The 18137-nt window shown below is 38.3% G+C and overlaps 1 protein-coding gene across 4 annotated transcripts in view; it reads right to left on the bottom strand.

Moving 5' to 3' along the window:
- LOC142156541 (uncharacterized) overlaps positions 1-18137 on the bottom strand; it is a 122725-nt gene that overhangs the window by 55977 nt on the left and 48611 nt on the right. For all 4 annotated transcript variants that reach the window (XM_075211123.1, XM_075211124.1, XM_075211122.1 and 1 more), the window contains 4 exons: positions 17165-17207; positions 9278-9356; positions 2222-2310; positions 305-451 (listed from right to left, as the gene is read on the bottom strand). In XM_075211123.1, the coding sequence (XP_075067224.1) occupies positions 305-451; positions 2222-2310; positions 9278-9356; positions 17165-17207 (358 nt within the window). The remainder of the gene's footprint in view (positions 1-304; positions 452-2221; positions 2311-9277; positions 9357-17164; positions 17208-18137) is intronic.

Here is an 18137-nt window from a genome sequence, read left to right as displayed (position 1 = left end):
AGAGGAAAAAACTAGGGTCAATTTTGATAGCAGCCAATTAACCTACTAGTATGTTTTTGGAGTGTGGGAGGAAACCGGAGCACCCGGAGGAAACCCATGCAAACACAGAGAGAACATACAAACTCCACACAGATAAGGCCATGGTCGGGAATCGAACTCATGACCCCAGTGCTGTGAGGCAGAAGTGCTAACCACTAGGCCACTGTGCTGCCCCATCTATCTTGTCAGTGATAAACTCCACAACACAGGTCAAGTACCACACGCACACAAACTTATAGTGCATGTGAGGTTAAAAGTGAAATACCTGTGTTGAACATGTGCAGATCATCTACAGCTCTTCCATGGTAAGTGCCACCAAAAACAAAAACATTTTCACCGACAGCAGCAACACTGTGACTCAGGGTTTGAGGAGCTGCTCCATTTGTTTTTAATTTCTCCCATGTTAACGCAACTGAAATATAGAATTCATAAATTATGCTAACAAAAATTGATATTGTCAATGCCCAGGACACAGTTATATGTAAGGTATACTAGATAATGTAAGTAATGTGTGTAGAAACATGAATGTGCAATAGAAATGGCCGTATAACCTTGTATTACACACATTCAATGTCATATGTAATGTTGCTGCCTGATATGCCAATTTATGTACCGTAAGGATAACATATCTTGTATGAACTTGATTAAACTCTGTCATCTGCAGAAACATTAAAGGTAATTTATGAACTGCAAAACACACGGACCATTGCCTAAGTTCCCACCTCACACATAACCAGCAGTGTCATACATATTCCATTTTTTGGAACTGCCTCTGTTAAAATGCTCTTCACGACCATTTGTGAGTCTTGTTTTAAATGAATAGGTACAAAAAAGTGGCATGAAATCCTAAAATGGCATTTGCGTTGTGGGGAATGCCCCTTATAACGTATACAGTATGTACCTTTGAAGCACAGTGTCAAATTCTTATGCATAGTCTAAATATACAATATACACAGTCTGATTATACTGTAATTGGATATTGGGATATTCAGCCCACTATGCAACTATCTATTCAAACCCTCATAAAAATAGATTAAACAAGATTGGCTTCTCCTAAAACCATGTTGACTACTGTGGATATTATTTTCTAAAACATATTCTTCAATATGTTCTCTTAACAATCCCTCAAATATCTTCCCTGTTGTAGATGTTAAACGTACTGATCTATAAGTACCAGGTTTATTTGAACATTGGTAAACATTTGCTTTATACCAACCCAATTGTACAATACCAATCACTACAGATTTTTAAAATAATAATATAATCCACCTTTGGCTCTAATAATCATGACTGCCCCATCATGACTGCATTTGTGTTTAATCATTATATGCCCACTATAAAGATACAGGGCCTGATTCATTAAGGAACTTAGGCAAGAATTTGAGTAAGATTTCTTACTAAAGTTTTCTGAACAAAACCATGTTGCAATGCAAGGGGTGTAAATTAGTTTATTATTTTGCACATAAGTTAAATAAATACTGGGCCTGACTCATTAAGGATCATAACTCAAGAAACTTCTTATTTCAGTCTCCTGGACAAAACCATGTTACAATGCAAGGGGTGCAAATTAGTATTCTGTTTTGCACATAAGTTAAATACTGACTGTTTTTTCATGTAGCACACACATAACAACTCTAAATTTCAGTGTACAAATAAGCTATCAAGTATTTGTGTGCTACATGAAAAAACAGTCCGTATTTAACTTATGTGCAAAACAGAATACTAATTTGCACCCCTTGCATTGTAACATGGTTTTGTCCAGGAGACTGAAATAAGAAGTTTCTGAAGTTAAGATCCTTAATGAATCAGGCCCACTGTCTGTTTTTTCATGTAGCACAAAAATACTTGATAGCTTATTTGTACACTGAAATTTAAAGTTGATATTTGTGTGCTACATGGAAAATCAGCCAGTATTTGACTTATGTGCAAAATATTAAACTAATTTACACCCCTTGCATTGCAACATGGTTTTGTCCAGAAAACTTAAGTAAGAAAACGTACTCAAATTCTTGCCTAAGTTTCTTAATGAATCAGGCCTATACACATCTATTAATGTTGAACAAACTGTAATAAATAGATGGTTAAGCGCTCTAAGATGGAATAACTGAGGCGTGTCTTCTCCATTTATAAAGCTGCATGTGACATATACCACACAATACCTAAATCATTTATTGTTCCTTACCTAAGTCAAATGAGTATATTCCTGGTAGACATTCACCTGTACTTTTAGCAGAACGACCTCCAAATAAATATATTTTTCTGTTTACAACACTGTGAAAGAGTGAAAAAAATATGCAACATATGATATTAATAGTTCAAAAGTATATATATACATATGCAATAACAATCTACTGTACACCTAAGTGTTTTAAAAACATGATCCAAAACAAACAATTAACATGTGACATGTAATAGGGAGGAATGAAAAATAGATACTACGAGCCTGATTCATCAAGTGGAATAAACAACAATTTTGTGCATATCATCCGCAAAATTACTCTGCGCACTGGACCATATTCCACAGAATGCAGCCACATTCAATTCCTCTGCAAATACAAAGGACACTTTACAGACTACAATTTCAGGGAGGGAACGGGATGGGGAAGGGGCTTTTTCCATAGTCAAAGTACAGTAAAGGCGTGCCAATCGTGAACGCATGCCACAGGGTCCAATTAAAGCTATGGGCATCTCCTAGGCAGTGCCGCCGAGAGGGGGGGGGGGTACATTTTACCCGGGCCCGGCCATGCCAGGGGGCTCGGGTCGGTCCCTCTTCGCTAATCAAAATTATTTTATTTTATTTTTTTAATTTTATTTCTTGCGATTTTTTTTTTTTTTTCCCCCACGAGGGGGGGGGGGGATTTATTCGTTGGTGGGGGGAGCTGGAATAAAAAAAAAAACAAAAAAAAATGATACTCACGTGATCGCGCGGCGCCGTGTCCCTCCTCTCCTCTTCTCCATTCACACTGACTGCCGGGCGTGACGTCACGGGCGTGACGCCAGTCAGTCAGTGAGGAGCGCCGCAGCCAGCATGAAGAAAGAAGACAGAAGAGGGGACAGAAGAGAAGAAAAGAAAGGAAAGAAGTTGACAAAAGGTAAGTAAAGAAACGGAGAGGCTAGGGGAGGAAATCAGAGAGGGATAGTGCTATAAAGAAAGGGGAGAGAGAAACAGGAGGAAAAAAAGCAGAGAGCCACAGGGGAATAAAAAAAAAAGTGGGAAAGAGGAACAGTGGAGGAAATAAAAAGTGGGAAAGAGGAACAGAAGAGGAAAAAAAAGTGGGAAAGAGGAACAGAGGAGGAAAAAAAGTGGGAAAGAGGAACAGAGTAGGAAAAAAAAGTGGGAGAGAGGAACAGAGGAGAAAAAAAAGTGGGAGAGAAGAACAGTGGAGGAAAAAAAGTGGGAGAGAGGAACAGAGGAGAAAAAAAAGTGGGAGAGAGGAACAGAGGAGAAAAAAAAGTGGGAAAGAGGAACAGAAGAGGAAAAAAAGTGGGAAAGAGGAACAGAGGAGAAAAAAAGTGGGAAAGAGGAACAGAGGAGCAAAAAAAGTGGGAAAGAGGAACAGAGGAGGAAAAAAAAGTGGGAGAGAGGAACAGAGGAGGAAAAAAAGTGAGAGAGAGGAACAGAGGAGAAAAAAAAGTGGGAAAGAGGAACAGAGGAGGAAAAAAGTGGGAAAGAGGAACAGAGGAGGAAAAAAAAGTGGGAGAGAGGAACAGAGGAGGAAAAAAAGTGGGAAAGAGGAACAGTGGAGGAAAAAAAGTGGGAGAGAGGAACAGAGGAGGAAAAAAAGGTTTGGGGGCTATTGAATGTTGGGGTGAGTTTAGGGAGAATGAGGTCTATTTATTAAATGTGACTATGAATTATTTAATGGCAGTGATGGTTGCAAGAAATAGGCTGGGGCTGTTTGCAGGAAGGGAAATAGGTTTATTTATTAAATGTGAATAGTATTATTTTAATGTTGGGGCTGGAGGAAGGCCTAATTATTAATCGTGAGTGCTATTGATTTAACGCCGGGGCTGGCTGTAATTTTCTAAATGTAGCCATTTTTTTTTTCAAAATAGGTCCTTCAACATTTCTGGATCCGGACAAGCCACAACTAAAGAAACCAGCAGCCACAGGTGGAGAGAGCAGCACAGTGTGTGAAATGTTGTGATTCTAGTAGGGACAATGGCAATTTTTGGTGAATGTTGTGCCCAATGTAAGGTGTAGGCCAAGACTGAACTGTTTGTGTACACACTGCATTCTTTGTATACTACACTGTGGTGGTAGATGTCCTGAAAGTCAGGAGTGCTTGAACATATGTGACGCTCCTGCGAATTGAGAGTCTAGTGATTTTGATGCTAGCCACGCCCCAACGGCGCATTTGCCACGCCCCCAAATGCATGACCACACCTCCGAAAAATTTTGCACCCCCGTTAGGCTAGCTATGCCCCAACGGCGCATTGACACGCCCCTGAATGTATTACTACACACCAAAAGCCTGGCGGCGGCGCAAAAATTTTTTGGGGCTTACTCGACTATGAGGGGGGGCCCCATGAATTTGTTGTACCCGGGCCCTGACTTCCTCTTGGCAGCCCTGCTCCTAGGTACTTGCTTTTCAGTCGTATCTCTTGCTCCAGCTACAGGGCTAGTCTAAGTCCTTATTACTAGTCATGACATTCTCATATGCATGCTGTAACATGTGTTTGCAATCTGTAAAAATGGATTTTATATTCAGTAGACAGTAAAAACATGCTAATAAAAGTATTTCATGGGAAAAAATGAAAACAATCTTTTTTAATAACAGATTTATTATTAATGTCTATATTATTAACAGGTGACATTAATTGAATATTTCTTTTTTCTGTATGGTCTTTTGCAAATTTATATTCCATATAGGTATTGGACGTATACTGCAATGTCCTGTGTAGTAAAGCAGAGCAGACCTACACCCGAATTCATCAGTGCACGTATCTTCAGATCAGCTCCTTGTTGAATTAAGTGCGTTCTGAAGCTAATACACATTGCTCTCATTATGCGTGCCTTGATGAATCAGGCCCTACTTTTCCATTAGTTACTGGTCCTTAGATAATTCTCTCAAATATTGAGTGGTAGAAAGAGCTCACAAAGGAATATATCACGGTGGCTTAGTGGTTAGCACTTCTGCCTCACAGCACTGAGGTCGTGAGTTTGATTCCCGACCATGGCCTTATCTGTGTGGAGTTTGTATGATCTCCCTGTGTTTGCGTGGGTGTGCCGGGTGTTGTGGTTTCCTCCCACATTTCAAAAAATATACTGGTAGGTTAATTGGCTGCCTTCAAATTGACCCCAGTTTCTCTTTCTGTGTTAGGGAATTTAGACTTTAAGCTCCAATGGGACAGGGACTGATGTCTGTTCTCTGTACAGCGCTGCGGAATTAGTAGCGCTATATAAATAGCTGCTGCTGCTGATATCACTCTGTTATTATTTATATAATATATAATCATTGCACACTGTCAGTGATAAATTAACAGGAAGATACCTATTTAACCTTTATTTTACTTTATCCAGGATGGATCCATGAGTTCATATTGTTTACGCCAAATTCATAACCTACATACTCATGTCTCAGCTATTTACTGGAAATATTTCTATTGTAAGGATGAGTTCATTGAATTTGATGGACATTTTTGATGCTCCTTCTATTGTGTAAGAGTCATATTTATCACAGGCCATTACAAACATAAAGCATAAACAGTTCTACATGGTTAAACATTGGTTACATACAATTATATTTTAAAAACTTATAGGAAAACATTTCACAATATATTTTAAGTACTGTAACTGGGTTATTGGAACAGGTGCCATCTTCTGGTGTAGATGTTAGTGTTCAGCTGCAGAAAGGTCATTCAAGTCCAATGTTTTGATACAACTAGCCTCAGACAGTTTTATTAGGCAGAAAAAAAGAAAGAACACTTTAAATAAACACCTTGCCTGTTCGGCACTAACTAAACACAAGTTGTTCCTGACTATCAAACTAAGCAAAACATAAGAATTTCCAGCATATAAGGATAACTCACAATAGATATCAGGCTATCTCCTATAGAGACCCTGCAGTCCCTTTCCTCAGGCAGAGCAGAGACCCAGACTGACCAAACTGACATCCTTTTAAAACACACCTTACAGATGCAACCCTTAATCAATCTGCTGTCAGACTGGCAGAATAGAAGACCCAAACTGGGTCTTGTAAATGGAGCCCACCCATCTCCCTCCATTTACACCCCAGGGGCCCTTACCAGTTTTCCTAAAACTTAACACACTCTTTTGGGAAGCTCCTTCCCACACAAAACAATCTCCCTGGGGTTTCTAAAATATGAAAGTCAGAAACCTGGGACAAAATATAACTGCCCTGAAACACTTTAACTGTGTTTTTGTCATAGTACATATCACATAGATATAATATAATATTATGCTGCAGACTGAAAAAACAGGTATTCTATAGCTATATGAAAAATATACAATAAGTGGTCACTTTATTAAGTACACATTTCTAGTACTAGGAAGGTCCCCCTTTGTCCACAGAAAATAATTAATTCTTTGTGGCATGGATTTAACAAGCTGCTGGAAACATTCTTTACAGGTTTGGTCTAAGTTGACATGATAGCATCACACAGTTGCTGTAGATTTATCATGCACCACATCCCAAAGATGCTCTATTAGATTGAGTTCTGATGATTGCGGATGCCATTGGACTACAGTGAACTCATTGTCATATTTGTGGAAACAGCTTGACATGACGTGTGCTTTGCGACGTGGTGTGTTATTCTGCTGGAAAAAGCAGTTCAAAGATGGGTAGACTGTGACTAAGTCATGCACAAGGTCAACAAAAATAGATCGGTAGATTGTGGCATTTAAATGATGCTTGTTTGGTATTAAGAGACCTAATATGTGCCAAGAAGATATTCACTACAACATTACACCAAAACAACCAGTTTGCACCGTCAACAAAGGGTAGGATGGATCGATGGGTTCATATTCTTTACACCAAATTCATAACTTACATCCTCAGTCTGTCTCAGCAGAAATCGAGATTCGTCCGATCAAGCAATTTTTTTCCAATCTTTAACTGTCCAGTTTTTGATAAGCCTGTGCTCTCAGAGATGCTCTTCTGCATACCACTGATGTAAAGCATGGTAATTTGAGTTACTGTCACCTTCCTGTCAGCTTGAACCAGTCTGGCCACTCTCCTCTACCTCTCATTAATAAGGTGTGATCGCCAATTGAACTGTTGGTCAGTAGATGTTTTTTGTTTTGTGCACCAGTCTCTGTAAACTCTAGCGATTGTTGTGCATGAAAATCAAGGGAGATCAGCAGTTTCTGAGATACTTAAACCACCACGTCTGGCACCAACAATCATTCCACGGTCAAAGTCACTTAAATCACATTTCTCCCCATTCTGGTGTGTGGACTGAAGTTCTGAACAAAAATTGACTCTCTTGCCCATGTCTGTATGCTTTAATGCATTGAAATGCTGCCACGTGATTGGCAGATTAAATATTTGCATTAACGAGCAGGTGTACAGGTGTACCTAATAAAGTGGCCTCTGAGTGTATATGTATATAGCCAATGTATAACTAAAGTGGGACTCTCCTAATATTTAAACAAAAATCCAGACATCCCATGTGACTTGAAGTCTGCTCAGGATGTAAAATACATGATCCCATACTTCCTTTTAGGTATCAAATAAAGTAAATAATTATAATAATCTATTCCTACTTATGTTTTCAGTCTGGTCGCATCAGAAGTGTGAATTATGGGAAAATAAGCATTGTGTGTTAAATATTTTGGGTGGGAAAAACTGCAGTGTCCTGGGAAATCTGGGAAACATGAGAGGACTAGAGAATAAGAGTGTTATGGCCACCAGTGCGGCATAAACTCATAAAACAGGTAGAAGAGGTCTTCACCTTTAGCAGCAGCCTTTCCCGTAGAGACTGGTTGTGCTCACAGGTACTCAGATGCCCCCAGGTCTTACGCTCAGAGTAGTATGAGTTTATGCTTACACGGTGACGCACAGGTATAGGTGGTTGCACACGGAGTAGCGACAGGCCAGATGTCAACGGACTGGGCAGGGCACCAGAGGCTATGTCAGGTATAGGCAGAAAAGTCAAGGTCACAGGCACAGGTTCAGAATCCAGGTACAGGCGTAAGATCAGGGTCACTAGCAAAGGTTCAGAATCCGGGTTCAGGCAATAGATCAGGGTCAGAAGCACAGGTTCAGAGTCCAGTAACAGGCAAGGGTCATACATGGGTAATCAATCTCAGGTTAAACACCAAACACAGGAACAAAGTAGCAGGCAGCAGTACTGAAACAGGACGCTATAACCGGCAGTGAGGCTCAGTCCTCACTGCCTTAAATAGTACAGATGGCCAATCAGGACACAGTCCAGAATGTGTCCTCAGCTGCAGTATGATAAATATGCAGAGCCTGCAGCCAATGGAATAGGCAGAGTGCCAGCAGTAAACTAATCTCTAATCAGCCTTGATTAGCTGATCCTACACAGCCTTGCAGGGCTGGCCCTACCTAATCCTGTGCGCACGCGCCCGGCTGTTTGACAGCTGGCCGGGTGCGGCGTCAGGAACACCAAAGCGTCCCGGTTGTTGCCCAGGCAGCCCGGACACAGAAACCGGAAGTGATGGCCCGGTTGCCGTAGCAACGGCCGGGACGTCACCAGAGAACCCAGGAGAGTCGCTGCGGTGCCTGCGACCGCCGCGATCTCTAACATAGAGTAATGAAGACTCAAAGAAGTTGTGTGATTATTCCTCGTCTAAGATTCAATACTAAACACATTTTGAAGGGAAATTGCTGATCTGCAGGAAGGTGATGATATGAGTACTGTTGAGCTTGACAATACCAGTTAATATCTTAGTGGTAAATAAAGATTTTTTAAGATCTTCATTAGATGATTTGTGAGGTTATACACTGTATGAAATGCATAACGTTTTAATAATAAATGAAATACTGATCTGTTAGACATTCATTGATGAAAATAAAAATACATATCACTAAAAATGTTAAAAAAGAGCACATACTTCTAGCCCATAGAGTGTTTTGGTAACCTCAGCAAACTAATCATATTGGTAACTAATATATATATATATATATATATATATATATATATATATATATATATATATATATATATATATTCCTTGTAATTAATGTGTACCTGGTAAGAATAAAGAAATGTATTTTCAACCCTTACACTCACCATACTTAATACTTACAAAATGTCATGCCCCTCTCTAGGCGTTGGTATGTGACCAGTCTGTGGGATTAGTTCCCATGTTAAGTCACTGGTAGTAACTGTTGAAGAAATAAAATATTACAAATAGTAGTCTAGTAATCTAGTAGATTTCCTAACACTGATATTCATTATATTACATATAGAGTATAACTGTTAAGTGGCAGAAATCACTACATTTCTGGAAATATCAAAGTCTTTCACCTCTAGCTGTCTTAATAATATGTCAAATTCCTTTGTAGACAATCAATAATCAGTCTTTTTAATCATGGCCAAATATAGCACAAGTCACTTTAATCATTACCAAAATTACTAGAAAAAATAAAATAAAAATAGAAACCACTAATTTAGACATAGATACTCATTGGTGGTTCTACATCTGCCATCGAGCATTACCCAGAATATGAACAAGCCATCAGCACATTACAAAATATTGACCTATCAACAAAAAGTTGGGTTGCAAATGAAAAGACAGGTATTACGAGTGAAAAATAGTAGTGTGCACTGTAGATTAGAGACAATAATCGCAAAAAGCATATAGATAAGCATAAACATCTATAGATACCTAAGCACAGTAATTAGTAATGAAGGTCAAACAAATAAATTATAGAAAACCACACTGGAGGTAAATGTATCAAGGTGCGATTTGACATTTTCAGCGATATTCTCGGGTGAGTTTGAACTCGCAATTGGTAAATCACCTGTAAAGTGAGTATTCCAAAATTGCCATTCTACAATTCGCTACAAATCTTCATTCGCCATATGTTTGAAGCTGAAATTAGCAAAATCCCCACCATTTTAGCCTAAACAAAATCACCAGAATCAACACGCTGCTTTGGATAGGCAGGATTAGCCTGTGGGTCCATTTTCTATACGTGCGATGGAAGTATATATATATATATATGTATTTAAATAAATAATATTTTTTTAAAAAGCGTGTATCCCACCCCCCAAGCATTTTAACTCTTGTGCTGCCAGCCTAGTACTGGTTGCCGCAAAATCGGGATGAAAAAAAGTGTGGGGTTCCCCCGATTTCACGAAAACCAGCACTAGGTACGCTAGCTGGAAGACATGCAGTAGGGGTCCCCCTGCCATAATGACAAACGACCCCAAGCTGTTCAGCACAAGACTGAAGTCCCTAGGAAGTCGATACATATGGGGCGGTGGGTGTAGGGTAATAAAGTGCGTAAAAAATAAAGAAAAAGTATAAAACACTATTTTACTTTGTGGAACTACAAGTCCCAGCCAGCTTGAGTTGCCATTAGCAGTCTGGGCATGCTGGTGCTTGTAGAACCTCTCATTAACAAGGTGTTATCATCCACAGAAATGCTGGACACAAGGTGTTTTTTGTTTTGTGCACAAATCTCTGTAAACTCTAGTGACTGTTGTGCTTGAAAATCCCAGGAGATCAGCAGTTTTTAAGATACTCAAGCCACCAAGTCTGGCATCATCATCATCTATTTATTTATATAGCGCCACTAATTCCGCAGCGTTGTACAGTCTCACATCCTTCCCTGCCCCATTGGAACTTACAATCTAAATCCCCTAACTTACACACACACAGACCAGTATGTTTTTGGAGTGTGGGAGAAAATGGAGCACCCGTAGGAAACCCACGCAAACACCGGGAGAATATACAAACTCCATACATATGACAAACTCATGACCCCAGTGCTGTGAGGCAGAAGTGCTAACCACTAAGCCGCCGTGGTGCACCATCAGTCATTCCACGGTAAAAGTGACTTAAAATCACATTTCTTCCCATTCTGGTGTTTAGTCTGAACAAAAACTGAATCTCTTGCCTGTATGCTTTTATACATTAAGATGCTGCCATATGATTGGCAGATTAAATATTTGCATTAACGAGCAGGTGCACCTAATAAAGTGGCCACTGTATATGTATATAACCAATATGTAAATAAAGTAGGACTCTCCTAATGTTGAAACTAAAATTCAGAAAACCCATGTGACTTGAAAAATTCAAACAACAAAACAGACCATTTGCGCCCTAAACATGTAGGACTTCCATATTATATACAAAAGATAAGTTCTATATATCTCACTCCTGTCGCGACACCTATTCGAGAACGCCAAATTGGTATGTATATAGAAACAACAAAATGGTAGGGTTTCTAAATGTTCAATATGATATGTCTCTTTATAGATTGTATAAAGTGCCTGGCCAGTACACTTAAAAAATAACAATTAAAAACCTAATAAAACACATGTGTTGTAAATAAAAAACTATTATCTGCTCTTGAACAAACTGGAGTATTGTATAAAGGAGCAATCTCACCCACTAGATGTAGTCTTCTGAACAGTGAAGATGTATTCTCTCATGAGAGATTTTTTCCAGTGTCTTATTGTTAGGATAAAGACACTATATATCATATTCTTCTCAATATTCACAATATGGGATATTTCAAAAACAATCTCTTCTAGGATTTCTCTTTATGTACTTAGGATACTATATGTTAGTCCAAGCTGAGGGATAATGATAGCTTATTGAGAACCATGTAAAAGGTAAACAGTCCAATGTCCTTAGTTCCTCCAGAATTTTTTCCAGGTACATGAAAAACTATATTAATCTAACGTTTCATTAGCATATGAACTAACTTTTTCAAAGAACTGGCCAGCCACTTTATACAATCTATAAAGAGACATATCATATTGAAAATTTAGAAATGTATGATATATCATGTTTTGATGAAGTTGTTTTGTAACATATGCAATTTGATTTTAATGTTTTAATAAATATATGATACTAACAAGATCTGCCATCCTATCAACTTTTTATTTTTTCCTCTCCCTCTTGGCGCACACTAACATTTTGTTGTTTCCATGTGACTTGAAGTCTGCTAGGATGTAAAATACATGATCCCATACTTCCTTTTGGGTACGGAATAAAGTAAATAGGTATAGTATTCTATTCTTACTTATGCTTTCAGTCTGGGCGCATCAGAAGTGCTAATTATGGGAAAATAAACATTGTATGTTAAATATTTTGGGTGGGAAAAATTGCAATGGGAAAATCTTGGAAACATGAGAGGACTAGAGAAGAAGAGTAATGAAGACTCAAAGAAGTTGTGTGATTATTCCTTGCCTAAGATTCAATACTAAATACATTTTGCAGGGAAAGTGCTGATCTGCAGGAAGGTGATGATATGAGAACTGTCGTGTCTGACAATACCAGTTAATCTCTTAGTGGTAAATAAAGATTTTTTAATATCTTCATTAGATCTTATTGGTGAGGCTATACACTGTATGAAACGCATAACATTTTAATAATAATTTAAATGATAGCTATTCTGATCTGTGAGACATTTCAAGTACCAGCAAGCCCGGACACCCAGGGCCCGCTAAGCCATGTAGTCTCGCAAAGTAAAATTTTAATAAACCACACAACCCTCTTTTAAACCATATTAGTTTAATAAAAATAATAAACCCCAAAAATAAACCGGACACCTCTTTAAAACCATATATATTTATTTATTAAAATTAATAAATCTCTATATACTTACCATATGATGTCTTCATCTATAAATGATCCAATTTTGTAAGCTTTTAATCCAATAATGCCTGAAACCAACCATAAAAAACGCATAATATTCCACAGGATCTGTAGGTGTCCTAAAAAACACATTCCAAGGTCCAATAGTTGTCCATAAACCCCCAAAAATATTCCAAATGTAGTTGAAAATAATCTTCTTTTCTTCTTTCAGGATTATTTGGCAAAAAAAATAAATCCTTAAAAAGCATGACGCTAAAGATTGATCTTCTATGGAAGATTACCTGCCACAGAATGAAATACTAACAGACGCAAAGTCTATTTATACAGTAGCTAATAAATATACCTTGCAGCTGTTAGATTCTCATTCTGCGGTGAATTTTACTTGCAATAGGAAGCAGTTTATGTGACACTGTTTTTTTATGGTGGCTTTTCATAGCAAAACATATTGGAGTAAAAGCAAAGCTTACAAGATTGGATCCTAAAGAAAGAACAACTGTGAAGGTTTGTATGTATGGTTTGTTATTTTTAATAAATATGTGTGATGACAACTAGACGTGTCTTTTATTTACATTTTGACTTGGTGCATTACAGAGCCCAGTGAGCCCTGGGTGGCAGGGCATGTTGCTCTAGTAGATATGGGTATGCTGTTGCTTGCGGTGCACCAAGTCAAAATTGTGTCTAACATTAAAAATGTATTATCCCGCACCCACCGCCCAGGGGTGTGGGAAGAGCACAGGGCTGAGTACGCCTAGGGAGGGGGGGTCTGCATTTTTTTTTGCAGACTCCCACCTTAGGGATTCCAACCTAAGGCTGGTTGGCATCATGGCTGGGGGACTCTCTGCTGCGGGTTCCCCTGCTATGGTGCCACTAACTCCGGCTGGCTAAGCCCAGAGCTGATTGTAGCAAAATCGGGGGGATCCTCCGCTTTTTGTCCCCCTGGATTTTGCTACTACTAACCTACGCTGGTAGCACTGGAGTGAATCTGGTTGGAGGGGGTTACATTTATTTTATGTACAGTAGACATTATGGACAGCCAAACCCTAATTTTTATCAATGCAAAAAAACAATTATATAAAAAAATGTTGTTACAATACAATTTCCATTTCTAATCATAAATGACTATATTATTGACAGGTAACATTATTTGATTAATATATTTTTTTTGTGCATTCTTTTGAGATTTCATATGCCACATACGTATTGTACACATCCTGTAGGGTCTGATCTAGTACACCAGAGTGAACCTACACCCATAGTCAACACCACACGTATCTTGAGATCCATTCCTTGCTGAATCCGGGAGTATGCAGAGCCGATTTATGTGCCATTGAGAAAAACTGCATGATGTGCTCAGTATGCGTGCCTTAATGACCCAGGCCCACAGAGTAAACAAGGGCATAAAAATCAAATACAAATATATATATATATATATATATATATATATCACTATATATATCACTTACAACAACACTTTAGTAACAATAACACTCTCCTGCTCTTTCCACTACTCTCTCTATACTCCTTAAACTCCAATCCACTCAAATAAGGAAGTAGAATGGTTTTCACAGCGTTGATGAGGTCAAAATCGCAACAGTTTTGCATTCAAACCTTCCAACCAATCAGAAATGAGTACTGGTTTGAAAATCGCGATTTTAAATTTAAACAATTTGAGAGTTTGTAAAACCACTTCAACTCGGTCGATATTGACAGCGATTTCTGATTTAAGACTATAAATTGCTAGTTAATACATACGGTGACTTGGTGGGTCAAAACGCCAGCGATCTCAAGCTATTTGTGGTGATTTCAAATCGCTCCTAAAATCGCACCTTGATACATTTACCCCCAGGTCTTTCCCGTAAATCTGAAGTGTAGGACTGGCTGGCTGCTATAAATTATCCTACTGTAAAATCTAGAGATGAGACATTTCCGAGTTTTGAGGATCAGAGGCGGTCCGGGAGGCACCTTGGTTTGGCGTGCCAATTTCAGATCTCAAAACGAGGCAAATCGTAATTTCCTGGAAAATGTTGGATTTCGTGAGTATTGGATCAATATCTTTTGTATTATGGCCATCATTCTGGTTCTCATCTGCCATTTTAGAAGAGCTAGCATGTACTGAGGGACGTAGCTGCAGTGCTCTGCTCTGAAAATCGCGTATAGAAGTTTAGATACGGTTAGACAGTGTGAAATAGGCATCTAGATTGCAAGACAGCTGTCATTTTACTGCAGTTTATTTATGAGAGATCAATCTGCTAGAATTGTGTGGTGCTGATCAATAGGTTGTGAGAGAGTTTAGACTCAGTAGTGGCTATTACTTGTTATTAATAATATTATAGTATACTATTATATATATTCTGGTATAGACATCTGAATTAGTATTTAGTGGATAAAAACAGGGTGCTGTTGCTGTATGACTGTGAGCAGCACACACTAAAAACAAATACTAAATAGATTTCTTGCTTTTAAAAAGCAAAGTGAGTGTGACATCTGAAGTAGTTTAGAAAAATACGGTGCTGCGCTGTTTGACTGTAAGCAGCACCCTCCCCCAAAAAACATAGATTTCATCATTTAAAATTCCAAGGGCCTGAGTCATCAAGGCGAGCAAAGCATAAAAAAGGAGTAACATTTGCACCTGGGCAAAACCATGTTGTATTGGAGGGGGAGGTAAATTTAAAATGTGGGGACAGATTTATAGTTGGGGTAGGACATGTCCTGGATCAGCTTTAAATTTCGGTGTTATAACAAGGTAGCAAGTATTTGTGTGCTAGATGAAAAAACAGCCAGTATTTAACTTATGTGCAAAATAATAAATTAATTTGCACCCTTGTATTGTAATATGGTTTGTCCCAGAGAACATTTACTCCTTTGCCTTAATGACTCAGGCCCCAAGTGTTTTTCTACCAGTCAGAGCAATTTTTGGGAGGGGCAGTCAGTGACATCTTCTTTAATGAGTGTGCAAAAAGCATGATGTTTGGTACCACCAAAAGCCAAATATATTTCTTAATTTCTTTCTCTTGAAATTCAAGGTATTTCTCTATCAGTGAAAGCAATTTTTGTAATGGACAGTCAGTGACATCTTCTTTATTAAGGGGGCAAAAACCAGGGTATTGGTGGAGTGTGATCAACAGACCCCCCGAAAAAACATAAATGTCTTTACAAAAATGAATGTGTTGTACTTGAAGGAGATAAAGAGGAGGATGATGATGATTGTGTTGAAGTAAGGCAGAATATGAGTTTTCACCTCATGCCGATGGGCTTAGAATTCTGGTTGTCCCTACCATCAGATGGGGCAAAACCCAGGGTATTGGTGGAGTGTTTAGCAGCAGCAACTGCCTCAAAAACCACAGATATTTCTAAATTTCTTTCTTCTAAAATGTTTTTCTACCAGTGAAAGCATTTTTTGTAAGGGGCAGTCAATGACGTCTTGTTTATTAAGGGGGCAAAAACCAGGGAATTGGTGGAGTGTGAGCATCAGCATCCTTGCAAACTATTCCCTTGTGGTACAAGTGGTAGCAGTCTTAGCCCAATGACATATCAGGCTATAAATTCTGTGTAATGCAAATTTACAAATACAATACAGAATGGGATTCTGTAGAATAAGGATTCGCACCTCTGCGAAATAGCTGGATTTACATAAAATATTGCTGTAACTTTGCTCATCTCTAGTAGATGCCGGAAGCAGCAGAGAATTGTTGAAGTAAACCTGACCATGGTCAGGTTTAATAGCTTCCACAGGTCCTCCAGAGTTACAATACTATTATATGGTACCAGGGTTACAACTCAATTATATTCCACACTAGGCAAAGGCTAGTGTGGAATAATTTATAGATCTACAATTAAATCTAATATAATTCCACTGACCATCATAAAATAGCTAATCCTAACAACATTTTGAATATTCCAGTACATTATTAATATTTATTTATTTAACTATAAGGTGCCACAGATTCCGTAGCACCGGATACAGAAGCAAATAACAAATAGATGAGGCAATACATGTCAGTAGCCCAGATGAGTATGAGTAATACTATGGGGACTCACACAGAGTGCAGCAAAAGACGTGACAGAACATACGAGGGACAGGAGACAGACGAGGGACAATAGGTAGACAGGACCCTGCCCGCGAGGCCTTACATTCTAAACAGAGGGGTGGTGAGAGACAGTAGGATCAAATGGGAGAAAAATAAGATGGCAGATGAGGAAGAGAAGGCGATGGATAGAATGGTTAGGAGTTGGTAGTATAGGCGATCTTAAAAAGTTGAGTTTGAGTAGCGTTTGAAAGACCGAAGGGAGAGTCGAGTGAGACGGGGAAGGGAGTTCCATATGTATACTTACATGTATACTTAAGGAACAAAATCTTACCTGTGAGCATATAAAAGTCGTTAAAATACAATGGCTTCTCATCCTATGAAATAAGGAAGTGAGGTTATTTAAAATGCACCAAATGTTCCTGAACAATATATTAAATACAGTTTAAATTCAAACTGGGTCGATTTTTTTTTTCCTTTTAAACAATACAAAAAATAGAATGTTTAATGGACTGCATGGTTTATTTACTCATAAAAGTGCTATGCACAAACTTGCACAGTTCAATAACTCATAGCAATCAATAAGCAATTAGCTTTCATTGGCATAGTGCAGTGATTCCCAAGCACTATGTCAGGACATATTTATGTGTCATAATGCCAGACTGCATGTGTCACATGATCACAAGAATTTATAGATAAGAGGAAAAAACTATCAAAATATTCTGAATACATGCAAAAGAGATAATATATGGACTATATCTTAATTGTCAATGAAACAAATGAGTGTAATTCAAACATACATAATTACACTGGCTTTATCCATTACAATACTTTAAAATTTGTGCGTGAAAAGATGAATTGTGTTGCATCTGTGTCGGCAGATGTCTCACAACACCACAAAATTTAGGAAGTAATAGTCTAGTCCGAGGAAGACTAATAAAAGCAACTTTCTGATGGTTGCTATGTTATACTGCACTGTTTGCATCTATGTTAGTAAATAACAATGGAAATTAGGGACATTTGGTAAGTATGACTTTGTGTGTATAGCACTGTGTAAAGATTGTGCAAGCTATATATAAATCAATAAAGCAATGGCTCATTTACTAACATTGCATTTAGATCAGAATTTGCACTCAACCATTTCAATCATTCAAACATTTGGTTTTATGTCTACGTTTTTTTATACAAATACGTCCCCAAAGGGTTGAAAAGGAGTCTAAGGACTAATTTTCAACCCTTTACACATGAAACACGTACAATATACATGCGAGTACACCAATATATGCCATATTTATAAGTCAGTACAG

The sequence above is a fragment of the Mixophyes fleayi genome, chromosome 1 (assembly GCF_038048845.1).
Source record: "Mixophyes fleayi isolate aMixFle1 chromosome 1, aMixFle1.hap1, whole genome shotgun sequence".
Lineage (NCBI taxonomy): Eukaryota > Metazoa > Chordata > Amphibia > Anura > Limnodynastidae > Mixophyes > Mixophyes fleayi.
The sequence above is the reverse complement of the archived record's forward strand: the minus strand, read 5'-3'. Positions and strand labels throughout refer to the sequence as shown.